Consider the following 14,715-nt stretch of genomic DNA (forward strand, 5'->3'; position numbering starts at 1 on the left):
GCCTTTGATAGTGGCCACCGGCCAATTTTGTGGAGAGTCCTGCATTATTATGGAATTCCTCTTAAATATGTAAGTTTGATTAGGTCCGTTCATGAGCATAGCAAGTGCAAAGTTAATGTTAATGGAGACTTATCAAATGAATTTCCCATGAGCAGTGGAGTACTCCAAGGGAATGTGTTGTCACCTATATTATTTATCCTCCTCATGGATTTTGTAATGCATAGAATAGTTGGAGATGGTGGAGAAGGATTGGACTTGATTGGTGATAGGAATTTAGCAGACCTAGAGCATGCTGATGATGATGTCCTTGTTAGCAGAGCACCACAGGATTTGCAATACTGTACTTCGCTTACCAGAATGCATGAAATATCACACAAGGTTGAGCTGAAGATAAATAGAAGAAAGACATAGATGATGAGAACGGAGTATGCAATGGAAGATGAAATATCATTGGAAGGAGAAAGGATTAATGAGGTAGAATCATTTAAGTATTTAGGAACTATGATCTCCAATACAGGGTCTTCCGAATTAGAGTTTAGTGAAAGATTGAAAAAAGCAAACCAGACAACATCTAGGTTAAGTAAAATTTGGAAATCAAATTGCCTGAAATAACATATAAAAATTAAACTACTGTATATATTAGTTTAGTGAGATCGGTGTTACTGTATGGAGATGAGTAATGGTATGACAATGAAACAATCTCCAATAGATTTAATAGATTTCAGAACAAAGCCCTCAGAAGAATATTGGGAGTTAAGTGGCAGGACATGATTAGAAATGAAACTATAAGAGAGATTACTCGAGTGCCATATGTGGATGAGATCATGATGATGGGTAGATGGAGAGGGTTTGGTCATGCTCTTTGCACTCCCCAAGAGAGATTAGTTCACCAAACGTTCAGCTGGGCTCCACAAGGCAGTACGAGAGTTGGAAGACCCAGGCATGTATGCATAGTATACACAATTATTCATATACTAGTGTATGCAACCCATCATAAAGGACAGCTAAATATTCAGATAGATATGATATCTGAAACTTGTCTCCCTAACTGAAGCTCATGGAAAAGTCTTTGGCTTTTGAGGGAGACATTGCAGATTGGAGTACGGAATTTGGATCCAAAGGCCAGTACTGGATCCTGGAATGTCATTCAACCCTCAAGTGCAGCTGAAGGAAAACCTCACGGCTACAGAATAAAGTAAAACTTAAGAGGTAATTAGGTTAGAGTTGTAGGGTGAAAAGTGTAAGTGTAGCTCAGCTAGGAGACTGAAAGACAACACAAAGGCCTTTAGTTAATGCTTACAGTATGCCAGCTCTGCAAGGGTGCTACAGCACTCACAGCAACAAGCCCAAGAGGGAAGTAATAACTTTATGTAGAGTACTTTAAAAAGTATCAGAATTAAGGAACAATGAATAACTGTAGAATCTGATGTTTGCTGATGATTTGGTCGTTACAGCAGAAATAAAGAAGAACTGGAAGTAAGGGTTTTGGCTTAGAAAGGAGCCTTCGTAAGGAAGGGATCGAAGGCAGACATTGGAAGGACAGAGCCAATGATTAGTTGTGAAGGACAATTAAAATTAAACATTGTTGTGGAAGATGGCACAGTGCTAAAACAGATATATGAGTTTCACTACCTGGTGTCAAGAAGCATAAAAAGTAACTGGATTATTGTAGACAAGAAAACGCCATCAAGACCCAAAATGATCTGTAAGACAGTTATCAGGTCTGTACTATCTTCTGAGTCACAAACTTGGACTCTTAAGAGGAAAGAGGAGGGACTGTTGGAAAGAGCTGAGATAGGTGTGCTGGACTATTACTACTCGAAAGAAGGGAAAGTCAAGATATGAGAAGAATATGTGGTACTTGCAATGCAAAAGATAAAGCCAGGGAAGCTTGTCAGAGATACTAAGGCCATGTAATAAGATTGGAGCGGGTAGAACCAATTGGGAGAACTAAGAACGAACCAGTCAAGAGGAGGAGTAGGGGATGTCAGAGTATCAGAAGGATGGATGTGGTGAGGAGGGATATGGCTGGGGTGGGACTAAGGGAAGAAGATGCCGGCACCACTATACAGTGAGAGAGAGAGAGAGAGAGATTTATTGATTAATTTTTCATTCGTTACGTTTTCTTTTCGCTTTAATATAGAAATGTACATAAATTGCTACATATTTACCCTAAATACGAATGTTACAGACAATTACTCGTACCACATTAGTCTCTGCATGAATCTCTTGCCTGCTGAAGGCTTACCAACAGCATGTCGATACAACTTACTCCTACTGAGCCAATCAAGCTCCTCTCTCTCTCTCTCTCTCTCTCTCTCTCTCTCTCTCTCTCTCTCTCTCTCTCTCTCTCTCTCTCTCTCTCTCGTTGTTATTCATAAATACTTGAATTCCCAAGTTCATGGCTGTTTTCCTTTTTCGCTTGGCCTGTCAGAGATCTTATATCTTTGATCATAATTTCTTCAGCTTGAATAGACACTCACTGCATCAAACAAGGCCTGTATTGATCAGCTGTCTGTACTACAATGACTTTCAAATTATAATGAGGTTTTTCAGTGACTTGATATCCACTCCCACAGTTCTAACTAAGGTTTGTTCCCAAGAGTCAAAGATATACTCTCGTATTGGTAATTCCTAGACACTGATCTTTATATCAGGGTTGAAGAGTTTAGTAGGTAATTATATATGTGTAATATTGTTTTGGGGCAAGAAATAATAACTTAAAATATTGTATAATTTTTTTTTTCATAATTAGTCTGGTCAAATTGAAGTGGAGACCTCTAGAAATAGTTCATTTTGTTTTCATGGAAGTTTTTTACCATAGGCACACCATAAGTGTTACTCCCACATGCAGCTATAGTAAGTGTTGTCCTCCCTTACATGTGTAATTATAAGACTTTCATTATGGGTAAAGGAAAATTTAAAAGTGGTTGTTTCTGTGGCATTTTGCATTTGGGTATAGATTGTATAGTCAGTCTTTTATTCTTTTGAAATATAAATGTCATAACTGAAAAAACAAAGACCTGATAGGTGATTTACATGACATTTTTATTGCTAATTCCTGAGAACATTTTTAAAATTTTTGTGATCTGGTTGAAATGTTATGTAGAGTACATACATTTTAAAGATTTTTCATTGGTTTAATCATAGTGAGTCATACTTTTTAATTATTCTACTCTGATTTAGCTTTGTTTTATGTTTTATCATCCAGCTTGCTAAAAAAATTTGTATGACAGGTGCAATGGCAGTTGCATTGGGAGCTGGTGCTGCTGGAGCCTTTACAAATAGTACACCTCTGTGGCAGCTCATGCACAAAGCAGGGACCATTTCTGGTGATCGTGTTTGGAGAATGCCTCTTTGGAAACACTTTTCTAGTCAAGTTACAGGTGAGTTATTTTTGACATTGCAATCCCATTTTCCAAGTGGAAAATACAGAATTCCCCAGCTTTTTAAAGGGGGCCGGTCGGCCAATGTAATTTTATAAGGACAGGATTTTGACATTCCTACCATTAAATAGATTGACTTAGGACATCTCCAAACTGCATATGATTCTCGCCCCTGACCTTCGGTTTTGGGTCGCCAGTGCGATTGATTCCGAAAGTAAGGGATTTTAGGTCCCTATACATCCCTCAGTGATTAACCCTTTTACCCCCAGGCTTTTTGGAAATTTCCAACCCTTAACCCCCAAGGGGTTACTTTTTTCCCAGAACATTTTGGTGTATATTTCTTTTAAATTGCTCTAACAGCCTTAATTTTTGTCATAGAGAGGTCAGGTTGGTCTCATTCTCTTGGAAAATGTCTGAATTTTCTCAAAAAATTATAAAAAATATGAAAAAAATATTTTTTATAGCATTTTTTTGCAAGGACGTACCGGTACGTCCATGGGGGTAAAGGGATGGCTTTTGTGAAACGTACCAGTACGTCCTTTGGGGGTAAAAGGGTTAATATTAAGATCTGGGATTACCACTATGTATAGACTTGATGTAGACCTTCAAAAATATCATTCTTATTTTCTTCTAAAGTCATATCTTTTCAAGGTATAAATTTTTTTCATTTCTGTAAAGAAATAAACCTTAATAATTAGAAAAAAAATTAAGCAAATTGGGAAAAAGAATGGTTAAATATTCTGTAAACTCTTTCTAACTTATATACCAAATTTCAATATTATAGCCTTTAAAATTAAGGAAGATGTAGGAATTTGAAGGTCAATAAGTATAGTTTTGAGATATGGGTGTTCTAAGTTTTACTTTGTATTTTTACAAAGACAATGCTTAAAAATTATGATTATTGTGAATTCTGTATTCCTTTTGGGTACAAATAACCCAAAACTCTCATTTATCATAGTTTAATCATAAATGAAGATCCCTTCGCTCAATATCTTGCTTCTTTAGGCTCCTGGTCCTCCTCCTTCCTCAACAACACTCTCCTCTTCACTAACTATGCTAATATTGCTGAGAATAGATGTTCCTGAACTCTTACAAGAGCATATATAATAATACTACAGTATACCCCTTAATTTCAGGAAATACAGTATTCAGGTATTACTTACGGTGAAGGTGAAAACATTCTTTCTGACATCTTTATACAGGAATCCCTCCGCTATCCTGACTGTTATGTTTCCACCCTAACTGCAAAGTAGATAAAAAAATCTTGGGTATATTATTTTTCTTATTTTCATAATTTGTCATATTTTGATTTATCTTTATTAAATCCAGTTTTTATAAACCCTCCCAACATTCTTATATACCCATTATATGCTCTTAATCAGTTTTTAAGCTAAAAATTACTTTTAGAAGTATCCCTACATGTACGTAAAAATTTAAATAAAATCAGAACACTCGCCAGTGAAGATACATAAACTGAATTAATGATGATGATGTAACACCTCCAGTCTGACCTGGACTACTAGTACAGGTCCCCACTACAGTATTCCAGTCACACTGGATATGACGACAATTGGAAAAAAAAAGAATTTGTTATCCCTTCCCATCCCAAGGCCAATTTGACCCCTCCTTCAGAGGAATAGCACATGAAATTTGGTTTGGTATTAAGATAGTGTGATTGATTTTATTTGAAATGTTAAGTTTTTCTGCTCTATCTTTTTATTTTTTATTATAGTACACAGTATTATAATATAGTTATTATATGATAGTTATTGTGATATTGTGATGATATTGTTTTTCTTACTTTATCAGCATGTCATTTGGCCGATGTAAACAATCAAGCAAAGAATAAACCTGCTGGTGCATCTTGTTCTGCTGCTGGGTTTTTGAAGGTAATGAACCTGTTGAGGTTTTTAGCTGCATTTACAATTGAGAGTTCTGTTTCTTTGCTTGAGTTATTCACATCGGCCAAAGGCTTAAGGTAGGCAGTAAAGAATTCTTTTGATTTGCAGCTTTTTTTATCTGAATTAAAGAACATTTTTACATTTCTATTGTTGGAATAGGATATCATAGGGCTTTAGTATTAATTCCCATTATCTTGTTAGATTTCATGTTTACATTCTGATAAGAAGTACTTCAGTTTTAAAGTTGCTTTGTGTACTGTATTTTTTAGTACAATTTAGTACATTTCTTTCCATTTAGTTTCATCCTGAGGTGTCAATTTTACGTTTACATTGTGATAGGAAGTGCTTATACGTCAGTAATAAAACCTGTATGTGCACTGCTTCTAGTATTATAGATTAAAAAAAAAAGAATTCTAGTTATTTATTTCTTTCCATATAGTTTTATCCTGAAGTGTTAAATAAGCACCTGTTTGATAATATACATAAAGTCTGTTTTAACGTTTGAATCACGTAATTGGTGCGTTAGACCTGCTTCCATGAAAATGTGAGAAGTACAGTACAGTATATGTTAAAGAATGATTCCAGGGTAGACATAAAGTTACTCTTAAATATTTTAATAGATTATACCCTTAAGAAATGTGAAATACAGTAGCATCATATCCCCCACATTTCATTATGTTAAAGTAGGTTAAACATACTACTAATTCTTGTACTTTTAGCTTCACATAGACTTGGCTGGAATAGATTCTTGGTAGATGAAATATTGAAACTAATACTGAAAATGTGGAGGAAATTTAACTGCCAAATGAGAGAAGGTTAACTTGAATGAGTGACAAGTAATAACAGAAAGAAAACAGGGCAAACAGGGGCTGAGTGTGTGTTCCACGTCTGAACATCTATCCGCAAAGGCTATTTAAGATAGACCTCTCTCTTTTCTCCTTGCACACTCAGCTTTCAGTTTGATTAAATCACGCTGTAGATTGAAAGTCATTCACTCAAAGTATATGAAATTTATAGTTTGAAGGAAATTGAAATTTTGTTCACTATTTTGAAATCTTTTAAAATATTCCAGCAAGGATTATTACTATTTTATGATTTAAATACAGTACCAATTCATTGGTTTAAAAGACATAATGTATATGGGTAACTAAACTCTTATTTGATACTACCCAACACCTGATCAGGGATATTAGTTACTATTCAGCCATTTATACTACCTAATTTGATGTCAGTTATTAGCCACATTAAACTTGTTAGGAACACCCAAGCTGCAAATTAAAAGCATACGTTTACATAGATTATAGAGGATTGTTTTTTTTCATCTCTGTTAGACTTTGGTCTGGCTGATGTGCATAACTTAGGCAAATATGATCGTTATGGTGGATCATGCACTGCTGCCACTTTTCTTCAGGTGAGTTCTGAGATTTATTTGTTTTCAGTGAATTTGCAAATTGAGTTTAATCTTAAAAGATTATTTTTGCAAAGCTTTCTTTGTAATACTAGACAAATGGATAATCGAATCATATTTTGAAATTGTGCATAGCTAATATGTGCATTATTAAGTAAATGGCTCCATTATTAGCATTGTTTTTCTGCAATGGTGTTTTGCTTAGTAAAGGTGAACCTAACAAAGTTTTTTTCTGTAATGTGATAGAAACAATGTACAGTATAAGAAAGTTCATGCCAGCTCAAAAATATTTAGATGAGAAGTGTTATGTGTATACAGTATCTTTTTTCATACTATGTTAACGTGTGTTTGTTCTGACGTAGATACAAACCCTCCGCTATTTATAGGGTATACTTTCGGCACATCTGAAAGACGAGCCATGATAATTTTAGTGAGGGATAACTACCCCATCCGCTAGTTAGCGAGGGGGGGGGGGGGGCTAGACTGGCTACCCCGCTCACTCAGACCTCTCGGCTGAGTAACTACTTTACTTTATGGCTCGGTAGAGGACGGACATGCTGCCCTTTTCTCCTGCAAAGACTTGCCTTGATTGTTTTTCTGTTTTACTTTTTTGTTTTTCTTGTATGTTTTCATTTATCTCACATATATATGAGTGTATATATATGTATAAATGGAAATATATGTTGTTAGATACTTGTGCTGTAACTTTAATTGCTGTTGACAACGTATCTGACTGCCTCCGCCGTAAGGGAGTTGTCATTACCACCCTACCCTGCGACTGATGGTCGGCAGGTTCTCAACACTGCCGTGTGTTTGTTTCATTACTGAATTAAAGTGTATAACTGTTCAGCTCCCTTTCGAGGAATTATCTTATAAGGAAGGTGACTTATTCCCCGAATAGTGTATTTTGTGCAACGGAGCATGAATTGTAATTGATCACAACTTCCTTTTTTCACAGGTAGCGGCGACGTAGAACACAAGGTCGAGTGCTATGGCCGCCCTGTTCGTTATCCTGCGCTCCATGTGGTAGCTCGTGAGCTGCCCTCGTTACGAGGTAGCATTCGCTGTCAACCTTCAACTTGATGCTCCTCCTTCGAGGGGAACTTCTCTCTCTCTCTCTCTCTCTCTCTCTCTCTCTCTCTCTCTCTCTCTCTCTCTCTCTCTCTCTCTCTCTCTCTAGAGAGAGAGAGAGAGAGAGAGAGAGAGAGAGAGAGAGAGATTTTTTTTCTTACGCCTATGCTTTTTTCCCATAGAGCTGGGAGATAGCTTTACTTAGGCTATGTCCTCTTGCGGGAGGACTTCTCGAGAGAGATTTTTACACCTACGCTTTTTTCCCACAGAGCTGGGAGAAAGCTTGTCTTAGGGGATGTCCTTCTTCGGGAGGACTTCTCTCTCGTTCGCGAGAGAGAGTTTCTTACGTCTATGCTTTTTTCCCATAGAGCTGGGAGAAAGCTTGTCTTAGGCGATGTCCTTCTTCGGGAGGACTTCACTCTCGTTCGCGAGAGAGATATCATTAAGCCTACGCTTTTTTCCCATAGAGCTGGGAGAAAGCTTGTCATTGGCGATGTCCTCCTTCGGGAGGACTTCTCCCTCATTTGCGAGAGAGATATTTTATGCCTACGCTTTATTTCCATAGAGATGGGAGAAAGTTTGTCTTAGGCGATCTCCTTCGGGAGAACTTCCCTCTCGTTCGCGAGAAATAACTAGTAGGAGTTTGCTGATCCACCAGGGGCGGTGGCAGAGCTTTCTCCGAAGCAGGTTATCCCTTCAGTGGAACGAGTCTCTCATTTTCGAGAGAAGACCGCCTCTGGGCATCGGCGGTCCCCTGTTACGCTTATGATTCTCCTTCAGGGGCGGAGCGAGAGCCTTATCGTAAGCGACATTCTCCTTCGGGAGAACAAACCCCTTATGCGGAGGTGTTATCTTTGAACCTGCTGATTCTCCTTGATCCTTCGGGGTCTTGTTACGATCACCCTTTGGGGTGGCGTGATCGTTGAGCCTTCGGGTTCTCGTCATGTTGATCCTGCGGGTTTTCATGACAGTAGGAGTCCTTCGGGACTCCGCTCGAAACCTACGGGTTTCAGTTACGCTGAACCTTCGGGCTCTCGTAACGATGGTAACGTTGAGCCTTCGGGAACTTGTGCCATCAATCACGCTGACCTTTTGGGGTCTCGTGACAGAGGAACCTCGGTTCCTCGTTACGCTGATCCTTAGGGGTCTTGTAACATTAGTTATGCAGAACTCTTGGGCTCTCGTAACTTTGGTCACTCTGACACTTTGGTGTTTTGTGACAGGGAAACTTTGGTTTCTCGTTACGCTGACCCTTCGGGGTCTCGTAACATTAGTTACGTTGAACCCTTAGGCTCTCGTAACTTTAGTCACTAACACTTCGGTGTTTTGTGACAGGGAAACTTCGGTTTCTCGTTACGCTGACCCTTCGGGGTCTCGCAACACAGGCTACGTTAGGCCTATGGTCTCTCGTGCCCTTAAACACGCTGATCCTTCAGGGTCTCGTGACAGAGAAACTTGCGTTTCTCGTTTGCGCCGACCCTTCGAGGTCTCACAACGTAGTTCACGCTGAACCTTAGGGTTCTTGTGATCATAGCCATACTTATATGACAAGAGTTTGCGGGCTCTCGTTGTGTTAACCGTTCACGCTCACACAACACAGGCTATCGTGAACCTTCGAGTGAACGTAGTAGTGAGTGCTCTCGCCACACTGAGAGCTCTTGCTGGCAAATTGGTGTGCACGGCCAACCTTTTGCACGCACAGACGATCACGCAGACCAAATTGGCACACACGGCCGATGTGCCGCGCATGACCAATTTGGCGCTCACGGCTGATGTGGCGCGCACGACCAATTTGTCGAGCACTGCGGATGTGGTGCGCATGACCGGATTAGCGTGCACTACCAAATTGGCGCGCACGACCAGATCGGCATGCATGACCAAATTGGTGCGCACGGCCGATGTGGCGCGCATGTCCAATTTGGCGTGCACATCCAATTTGGCGCGCACGTCCAATTTGGCGCGCACGTCCAATTTGGCGCGCACGTCCAATTTGGCGCGCACGTCCAATTTGGCGCGCACATCCAATTTGGCGCGCATGACCGAATTGGCGCTCACGACCGATGTGGTGCGCAGGACCAAATTGGCATGCACGGCCGATCTGGCGCGCATGGCCGATCTGGTGCGCACGACCAAGTTGGCGCGCACGACCATATTGGCGCGCACGACCATATTGGCGCGCCCCGCGCGACCATATTGGCGCGCACGCACGACCATGCTGGCGCGCACGCACAACCATATTGGCGCGCACGACCAACTTGGCGTGCACGACCAACTTGGCGTGCACAAACAAATAGGCGCACGCAATCTTATGCCAGAGTTTTACGAATTCTCGTGCGAAGTGTTCACGAGTGCACAAGGGTTTTACTCTCATGACAGAGTTTTCAAACTCTCATCCCTTGAATTGTTCGCGTGCACCCATCGTCATCAAGAGTTTTACTTTGATGACAAAGGGATGCCTGCTGCCTAAGGGTTTACGAATCTCCTACAGGTAACTATGACACAGTTCCTTTGGGTCCTGGTCACATAACACGATTCCTGAAAATTCCATCAGGAATCAGCGACAAAGTTCCTGCGGGTTCTCGACACAACATCCCTTAAGGTCGTGAGAAAGGAATTCACTACTAGATTCTGAACCCCTAGGTTCTCATCCGAATCTCTCTGTTTCCGCGATCCAGAGTTTTCCTGAAAACTCTATGGATGACCTCCCCCCCCTACGGGATGGGTCTTCCAAATGTGTGTCTTGATACGTCATTCTACACTCCCAGCTGATTACTATATCAGCTAGTCTGGTTTAACCAATACCGATCCTTTCGTTTTCGAACGAACCACCGTCATCTTTCCTCCACCTTCCCACTTCGAGTGGTTTGGTTAGCAGACGGAAATGAACGAGGAATGAAAAATTCTTTACATTCCAGTTCATTTCCTCGGGCAGACCTTGCCTGATTTAGACGGTAGTTTTCTCACTAGCGAGAAAGCGTTCAATGGCAACCCCTTTGGGTAAGCGGTCGAAGGCAATTATGTCTGGCATTCTTGAAGCAAACTCCCACATACGAGACTTCACCCTTTTCGGGAGACTCATTCCTGAGAAGTTTTTACAGAACTTCAATGGGTGTTGTTAAAACTTCATGAAGGCCGTAGGCCGTCCCGGAGCATGCGCTCTAGCCAAGACAAAACCGGGAGGTTATTGTCTTAAACTCGGTTCTACCGTTTGAAGGAGGCAGCCTCCCCGTCACTGTACCGTGGGTATAACAACTTGCCTTTTACACGATAGGCTTCCGAGACTTTTTATTCTATCCTTACAGGGCTATTGTTACGAACAATTGGGTCCCAAAGGAACGATGTTAGCTGACGTTAAAAGAACGATAGCAACAGTGTGGGCAACTTTTCATTACGTTTACGAACGTTTCAAACTCCGCCCACAGGTAACCAGACATCCGTTTCTGTGTAATGAACTCTGGCTAGCCCCTCACATAAAGAGGAGGGGTAAACCAAAGGGGAAATTATCGCTTCTATAACTGTATATCTTGTTACATGTTCGCTCTCATTCAAGAAAATATTACAGTTAGTCAACGATCAAAATTCTTTCGGCAATAATGTTGCGATTCGTCGCACATACATTATTCCCGCAACCGGATTCGTTGCAAACGTTTCCTGGAGGCAGAGAATACGAATGCGCTAGCAGAAATGGACAAGTACATATATGCGTGCAAGCGATCTTTCTGCCAATAAGGACTATATACATCTTGCAATTAAAACTCTGTTCTATTAAGTTGTACAGTATATTTATATCCCTTACTGAAACCAGGTTATTCAGTACATTACTTGGCTACTTTCCTGTAACCAGACATACGGCATTTACGTTCTGCCTCCTTATAGGCATATTTTCCTTTCCCCCGATCGGAAGTCTTAGTCTCCTACAAAGGCTTTGATTGGAAACTTCTCATAAGCATATCTGTTCCCTAGTAGGGAACATGTAATATAAATGCTAGGTTACTTTTCGGAGACGGAGAAATACGAAGGTTTTTTGTCCTAAGAAGGAGAAATCTCCGTTACGAACGTTTTCAACGTTCTCCAACTGAGTTCCAGACATGACTTTTATGTCGAACTACGCATGTATGCTTGTCATGCCCACAGTTCGGTGTTACTACTCCGTAGTAGACTTATCCTCTTTACCCAACTAACAATAGATTGAAGATACGTCTTGATCCCCTCTTGCGTTTGGTTGGATGCGTTCGGTGATTACCGTACAGTCTCTTGTCCGGAAAGCGCTCTCTATGGAGATTCGCTATTATAACATATGCTGTACTAATTAACTGGTTTTCCGCTTGGTATCGGTCTTATTCGGCCAACCACACTGGTTTAGTGGCAGTTGGAGGGAGAACAGGCTGTTCCCCTTCGTTGCAAGAACATGCAATTAGTTACATGTCTTGACATCATCTCGAGATGTGTTTATTGCTATGCACTCCCCCCTCTCACCGCCGGACAATCTGCGGATGATGGGTGGCAGACGAGAGCTTCTGCAAAGAGGCCTGTCTTCTCGTCTTCCCTCTGGATCTGATGCTCTCTTTAATGCATCAAAAGAGAGGGGGGCATATGCTGCACCATTCCAGCCTCGTCCATTGGCCCGATTCAGAAAGGTACCAGCATTCACCTCTCTTAGAGAACCATCTAGCAGTACAAAGCCTCAGATGGGCAGAGGATAACTAGTTGCCCCCATCTGCTCGCATCATTCCTGGTACAGGAATGTGCTTGCAACACCACCCAGATAGTGGGCTCATAGTGTCTTGGAATCATCTTGTATCCAACAAAGCCTTAACTTTGTGAGGTCCCCGACTATGGTTATGCTCGCAGCGGCCCTGATCTTCAGGCTCCCACTTGACTGTTCCCCAGTCCCGGAACACCAGGCCCTCAAACAAAATGTATTCCAAGATCGGTGGGGTGGCCTAGAGGTGCCTTGTTTTTTTTCCCCCCCATTTGGTCTGGTGAAAAAGTCCTCAGCCAAGTCAGGATAAGCAAGATCTTATCAATGACTCCAATAGCTTCGCTATGGCATCCTGCAGAATGGTTCCCAGACCTTCTGCAGTCCCTGACGGAGCTCCAATAGCTTCGCTATGGCAACCCGCAGAATGGTTCCCGGACCTTCTACAGCTCCTGATGGACTTACGAGGGATCTTCCTCCACGGCACGATCTTCCAAGCAGCCACATGCTAACACTTTCCTAAACCGTAGCTTTGCTTCGACTTCTCACCTGGGACGATCCTACACCACCCCTCTCAGAGAGACCTTTCGCAACAAGTTACGGAAAAGATGTCTAGGCACCTCAGACACTTTTCAGCGTCGGTCTTCCAGCCGAAGTGTTCGGTCCTTTGTGACTGATGTCGTGGAAGGGGATTCTCTCCCATCGATGCCTTTACTTATACAAAGGTGAGATAACTTGTCCCCCGTTGGATCTCAACTTCCTGGGAACGCGGTTCGGGTCCTTCAGTTTCTGAAGGCCCCTCTCTATGAACCTTATGCCCAGCAGCAGATCGCTTCCTTACACGGACGACGGCCTTTCTACTCACTTGGGCTTTTGACCAAGAGAGTTACTGTGTTGTATGATCCATCATCTGATGTCTCCTACCCTAGGAGACAGGGAGAAGTAATCCTCAGCGGCGTCCCTGAGTGGATTGCCAAAACTCAAATCCGAGTGTGCTGTACCCTAGGTGCAGCCCATTTCGATTAAAGAGTCTTCGTTCAGTAACCGAAAACCCATCATCTGGGGTTTTACCCAGTGAGGAGTCTGTGAGGTTACCTTAAAAGAACGATACCAGCTCGCCCCCATGTGTCGGCACTGTTGACCAGCACGGGAAAGGTCAAGAGGAGGACCTCAAGGATTTCCTTCCCCTCTGGGATCGGAAGGCAATTGAGGTTACTCTCAATCTAGACTCTCCTCCATCCTAAGACCCAGAGCTCGTAACGTCAGTGGCGTTGCTACGTCCATGGCATTCAAGAAACTACTCTGTGGTGCAGATACTTTAACCTGTTAAGCGTCCCCCCTGGACCAAGTTGCCGCTAACGTACCGTCACGCTTTTTTTGCCCTGAGCGGTCATTTCACTAATGATAATTTTTCAAAGTTAATATCATTTCTTTATGCTTCTAATTCATATTTATAGTTAAAAGTAGAGATATTAATCAAATGGTGGAATAAAAAAAACAATTAATACTACTATTATTTAATTTCAAAAGGCTACATAATACTGAATATTTTAATGGGTTCTTTTTATCTTCAATCGTAAATCTTATGCCAGGATCAGCAATATAAGCAAAGGGACAAGTCTCCCCCCTTTCTCTCTCTCTCTCTCTCTCTCTCTCTCTCTCTCTCTCTCATATCATTTCCTGAATATTTTTCAAATATGTTCGTCATATATTTGTACATTATTTATCCACTTTATTCTCTCTCTCTCTCTCTCTCTCTCTCTCTCTCTCTCTCTCTCTCTCTCTCTCTCTCATATCGTTTCCTGAATATTTTTCAAATATGTTCGTCATATATTTGTACATTATTTATCCACTTTATTCTCTCTCTCTCTCTCTCTCTCTCTCTCTCTCTCTCTCTCTCGGCGTTTCCTTTCCTATGTAGTTTTGTGAAATCTTGTTGTCCAGTCATTCGGCAATGAGAAGTAATTTTCGCTCTCGGCATCGAAAGAAAACTTTGTTTCTTCAATATCCTCATCATTGGAGGATTCAGAACTAGTGCTCTCATTATCAAACAGGTTATCATTATCAAATTCCTCAACAAGAATATCATTTATTTCATCTAAAGAAATAAACCTCACCTTTAGATCGCTCATTGTAAAAGGAACAACAAACAACCTTATTCACATAAACGCCCGAAGCGCACTGAAAGGAAACCAGTTTTCTAACATCAAGCTACCTTCAGAAAAATAGTTGCCAGACATCATATAAGGT

General features: G+C 41.3%; 1 protein-coding gene across 3 annotated transcripts in view; it reads left to right on the forward strand.

The window, feature by feature from the left end:
- LOC137660271 (cytosol aminopeptidase-like) overlaps window positions 1-14,715 on the forward strand; it is a 105,941-nt gene that overhangs the window by 88,727 nt on the left and 2,499 nt on the right. For 2 of the 3 annotated variants that reach the window (XM_068395036.1, XM_068395035.1), the window contains exons 9-10: window positions 3,237-3,386; window positions 6,619-6,698. In XM_068395036.1, coding sequence (XP_068251137.1) covers window positions 3,237-3,386; window positions 6,619-6,698 — 230 coding nt within the window. Of the gene's footprint in view, window positions 1-3,236; window positions 3,387-5,195; window positions 5,276-6,618; window positions 6,699-14,715 lie in introns of all 3 variants that reach the window. The other variant, XM_068395037.1, reaches the window with a different exon arrangement.

This window comes from Palaemon carinicauda, chromosome 20, assembly GCF_036898095.1.
Source record: "Palaemon carinicauda isolate YSFRI2023 chromosome 20, ASM3689809v2, whole genome shotgun sequence".
Taxonomy (NCBI): Eukaryota; Metazoa; Arthropoda; class Malacostraca; order Decapoda; family Palaemonidae; genus Palaemon; species Palaemon carinicauda.